This window comes from Triticum aestivum, chromosome 6B, assembly GCF_018294505.1.
Source record: "Triticum aestivum cultivar Chinese Spring chromosome 6B, IWGSC CS RefSeq v2.1, whole genome shotgun sequence".
Lineage (NCBI taxonomy): Eukaryota > Viridiplantae > Streptophyta > Magnoliopsida > Poales > Poaceae > Triticum > Triticum aestivum.
Window position 1 is genome coordinate 690,079,345 of NC_057810.1, and position 5,217 is coordinate 690,084,561.

The 5,217-nt window shown below is 46.3% G+C and overlaps 1 protein-coding gene across 1 annotated transcript; it reads right to left on the minus strand.

Annotated features, from left to right (window-relative positions):
* Window positions 1-2,230: 2,230 nt before the first annotated feature.
* Window positions 2,231-5,217, minus strand: LOC123139304 (protein NRT1/ PTR FAMILY 8.3). The gene is made up of 5 exons (XM_044559110.1): window positions 5,007-5,217; window positions 4,687-4,937; window positions 4,178-4,280; window positions 3,861-4,078; window positions 2,231-3,774 (listed from the first exon to the last, which is right to left on the minus strand). The coding sequence occupies exons 2-5, from the start codon at window positions 4,732-4,734 to the stop codon at window positions 2,449-2,451; spliced, it is 1,695 nt and encodes a 564-aa protein (XP_044415045.1). The 5' UTR covers window positions 4,735-4,937; window positions 5,007-5,217; the 3' UTR covers window positions 2,231-2,448.

The following is a 5,217-nucleotide window of genomic DNA, read 5'->3' on the forward strand; positions in this document are numbered from 1 at the left end:
ACACTAGTAGAAAAAGGATCAAATGTGAAGCACATTAGTGCCGGTTTGTAAAAAAACCGGCACTAATGTGATCAATAGTGCCGGTTCGTGGCTGCGATCAATAGTACCGGTTCGTGTTGAGCCTTTAGTACCGGTTCGTGCCACGAACCGATACTAAAGGGGTAGTGGCAGGCTGGCGTCAGGCCGGGTCCCCACGAGCCCCTTTAGTACCGGTTTGTGTTACCAACCGGTACTAAAGATCTAACCTATAGTACCGGTTCGTGCCACGAACCGGTACTAAAGGGGCCAATTTTCAAACTCTACCCCGCGGGTGTATCGCCATTTCAATTTTGAAAAAATCAAAAGAAAATGATAAAAACTTCAAAAAATAAAATCCTTCTAGAGGTAGTTATATTACTATATCTACTAGTTAGGAAAATTTGAAAACTTAAATTTGGACATGTTTTGCAAAAAGTGTAAGGAAAATGTAAAACGGCTATAACTTTTGCATACGATGTCGGAAAAAACGTATAATATATCAAAAAATTCAGCACGAAAATCCGCATCTGATGGAGACAGCCTACGGCCTGTTTGGAATTTTTTAGAATCCTCAAATTCGAAAAGGAAAAAAAGATATGGTCAAATTTCAGTTTTTTTTAAAAAAAATTGGTTAAATTTGGTCAAACTACTTATTCAAGAAGTATTAATGTTACTACATAATTATTCAAGAATATTAGTGTTACTAAATAATTATTTCAATTTTTTGAATTTTGGTCAAACTATGATCAAACTATGGTCAAACTTATTCAAGAAATATTAGTGTTACTAAATAATTACTGTTTTTTAGAATAATAGTTTCAAACTCAAACGGTGAAATGTGTGACTTCATGCTTTAGCTAAACTCCTGAGGGTTAATAGGATTGACATCTTACTATTGTCAGGAAAACAACAAGTGCAAACTCGGAAACGAAGGAGAATAGAACCTGAAAGTTAAGCATGCTCGGGCTGGAGTAGTGAGAGGGATGGGTGACCGGTCGGGAAGTTAGATGATTTGGAATGAGTGATCCACACTTAAGCAGTTAAGAGAGGTGATTAAAGACTAAATCATCAAATAATTCAGAAAAATTAAAAATCGAAAAAAGTGGGAGTACGATGACGGGCTTCAAAGCGTGCAAAGTCCAATATGTGAGTCGGAAGAAGAATGAGTTGGCGCATGGTTTGGCGGCGCTAACCAGGAGCACAGGAGACCAACTAGTGATCGCAGATGTTCCTCCGAGCCTTCGATCATTGATGCTGGCTGAATATAGTGCTCCTTCTGAGTAGCCTGGTCTACTCTGATCTAAAAAAAAAGGTTTACACAGGGTTTTTCCAAGAGCTGGCAAAAGCTGGTGATACAAAAGGACTATCAACTCTATAATTTTTGTCAACTCCATATTACTTTTGACATAGTTATGGTGCACGACACATAGCAGGGATAGCTTGTGAGGTCTCAGTTGGAGTCATGCATCGTGTGTGTGTCCCCGTAGGGGGTGGTTGTAAGGCAAAGACGCTAGATCTAAATTCTGCAGTGAGTGGATTTAAATTGCTCCTAATGAGCTTCTTCCTCGTTTACTTAAAGATGTAAGGCTTGTCACAATGGGGAGGAACTTAAGTAACATCACACACTCCAATACAACTTTGTTTATGTGACACATATTTAATGAAGAGAGAGGTGCTTGTGGTAACTAGCTAAGTTACCGGAACATCACACACTCCAAGAAACAATGAGTCTATAACCTAATAAATACATCGTTGCATGACACTACATAGACGTTCCTATCCACTATGGAGGTAGTAACATAGTCTAGGGAAGTGTGTAAGTTACTAGCTTATGTTCTTGCCCATTGTGACCGGCCTAAGTGTTATCACCAATGAATAAAGAGGGAGTTTTAGTTGTCAAATAAAAAAGTGCCTAGAACTAATCTAGATGAGATATAATTTGGTCTCATTCACTTTGAAAATAAGAACAGTTACAACCTACGTCAGCACACGCATCTTATAGCATCACATCCAATGGCTATAAAAGGTGAATGAGACCAAATTATATCTCATCTAGATGAGTTCTAGCAAAACTGAAAAAAAAAGACAAATGGTTTCTTATATATAGAAATTGGTGAAGGAGCTTTCTTTTTCAAAAGAAAAATGTTATGGTGCACGACACAAAGAAGTCATTATCTCATTTTTTTTATGTTATCAATTGCAGGTTCTTCTCTTTGCACTGAAGTGATCCTTTTTCTTGCATACTGACATTATATCTGTAATTCAAATATCCCTCCTTTGAAGCTCTCATCTCTATGGATATAGCAAGGAGCGCCTTGCTATATCCATAGAGATGAGAGCTTCATAGGATACCAAATCTGGATGTGTTAGTTCCTTTCCAAAGATACATTTTCAGCCTAGTGAAAGAAACAGAAAGTACACTCACAATCTCTAGCCTTTGTATCTCAGCGAGAAGTAGATGAACATCAACAGGTTCAGCACGCTGAGACCAGCCATCATCCAGAAGAAGTAATCGAGGTGGCCTTCGTTGAGGTCATCCGGGATCCACCCGGGTGCGCCGCCACGCCCCGTCGCCGACGCGACCACGCCCAGCACGGCGGAGTTGAGGTAGTTCCCGGCCGAGATGGCGAGCTGGGCGAGCGCCGCGCCCATGCTCTTCATGGACTCCGGGGACTCGTCGTAGAAGAACTCCATGATGCCGACGCTGGTGAACACCTCGGCCACACCCAGCACGACATAGGACGGAGTCTGCCACATGATGTTCACCCTCCGGCCGGCTCTGGCCGCCGCCAACCGCCTCATCTCGACCGACGCGGAGTAGGCCATGCCAAGCACGGACAGCGCGAGGCCGACGCCGAGGCGCTGCAGCTGCGAGAGGCCCCGGTCCCTCCCGGTGGCACGCCGCACGAGCGGCACCAGCACGAGGTCGTAGACGGGGATGAAGGCCGCGACAGCGAGGATGTCGAACGTCGAGAGGGAGGCCGGCGGGACCGTGAACCGGCCGACGTGTTGGTCCATGGCCATGCCCTGCTCGATCAGGGTCGACGACATCTGAGCGGTGACCGCGAAGAAGAAGAGCAGAGACGCCCACACGGGGAACACCCGCAGCAGCATCTTCAGCTCCTCGACCTGCGACACCGTGCACGTCCTCCATGGGTCCATCGTCTCCACAGCCTTGCCGGAAGATGGTGGTACTACAATGGCGGCCTTGTCAAGGAACCTGAACTGACTGGTACGCTCAGTGCTGCAATTCGCCTGACTCGGCGGCAGTTCCTCCTCATGCAGCAGCAGGGCCGAGTCATCATCAGGCAACTTGAGACGATAATTCCTTGCGGCGGCGACGACTACCTGTGACAACCTCTTCAGAGGGCTTCCACCCAGTTTCTTGTACCTGTAAACCTTCCTGCCGGAGACGAACACGACGAGGCCGAAGCCCATGAACACCATCGGGATCGCGTACCCGACTCCCCACCCGACATTGTCCTGCACCCACACAAGCACGGTGGTCGACAGCAGGGAGCCGACGTTAACCAGGAAGTAGTACCAGTTGAAGAAGGAGCCCTTGGTCACCCGCTCCACCGGGTCAGCGCTGTCGAACTGGTCCGCCCCGAGGGCCGACGTGCACGGCTTGATGCCGCCGGTCCCCAGGGCGACGAGGTAGAGCCCTAGGTAGACCGCAGCACGCTGGATTTCGATGGTGCTGAAAGATGGCATCAGCACCGGGAGCGACGCTGACAGTGTCATAACCAGCATCCCCTGTCAGCACAACAGAACTTATTTTCAGAAACACTAATTTTGGAGCCAACAAATTTCTTCCTTGATGTATGTGAAGAAAAACTTACAATGGTGTAGACCGAGAGGAAGACTACTATTGCCCGGTATCTCCCCCAGTATGTGTCGGCCAAGAAGGCTCCGAGAAGCGGTGTGAAGAAGCAACTGCCGATCCAAGTCGACACGTTCCTCGCGGCGTCGACATTGCTCTCGTGCAGCACGCTCGTGAGGTAGGTAACCAAATTCTTTTGGATCCCAAAGAAACAGATTCCCTCGGTGAATTCAGCACCTAATGTGAATGTGACTTGCAGGAGTCAACAGAGAGTAGTTTGGAAGGACCAGTGCAGGTGGGTACATGAGGAAGATTGTGTGGGCATTTTGCCAGTACCCAAAATGAAGTAGCATGCTCTCCAGTTCCCTGTGCTACGCCTGCTAGCAGGCTGCTTGTTGATATCAACTGTTCCATCACTTGTATATTGTGAACCTTCATCCTGAAGAACAGGACCAAACAAAAGATTCAACGATGCAAAGTGTAAGTTCTGTCGTTTTAATTTTTGTGAAGTGCTTGAAGTTCAAGCGGCTCTGTTCTTTCAACACAGAGGGGGCTCCTTCCTTGGTGTGAATAACAATTAAATAACACGAAGATCAGCATTATGTATCCGAATGAAGAAATACATTGTATTCAGAGGGAAAACTTTATTCATTATCCTCAGCAATGTAGGAAGTGTACAAAGCATCAGCAACGCCCCTGTGCTACCAAAATCGATCTTGTTTTGATTTTGCAGTGGACAAATTTTGAGGTTTTCGGTTCATATAGAGTTGAGGCTTTTGTATTGTAAAATGAAAATTACTAGCTGTAGGGATCACGCTTTGCGTGCTAAAGAGAAGAAATATGACCTGAGAGTGAATCAGTAGTGGCTTCTCCTCATCTGCTGCTGCTTCCATGTGAGCCACAGACGTTGGTGCTCGGCAGTAATACTTGTGAAGCAGCAGAGGAGTACGACGATAGATAGAATGCAAATATGGTGACTCAACTTCCTATACATACATACATCAGTTCTTGCCTGGATTGCACTCTCATGGAATTTAGCAACTTTGCTTCGACAGCGGAAAGCATGCGCCGCCGCTTCTTAAAGAGAACGTTTCATCTGAAGAGAAATGTAAAAAAATTAAATACATTTGGCAAGAACAGTTGAGAAAGAGAGCTGAATACCTACCTGATAGAGGAGGAGATGTACTCGCGCTGTGGATGGAGCACAGGATGGGAGAGATTCGGAGGCCCTCTTCCTCCGTGGCTGAATCTGATCTGATTGCCGCCGGCCGGGGCAGCAGCTGGCCTGTGCAGCTCCAGTTAATTAGCAGTTAAGAGTAGTGAGCGAGCTGCCATGGTGTAGGTAGGTCGAGGTGTCACATACAGGGCCACTCGTC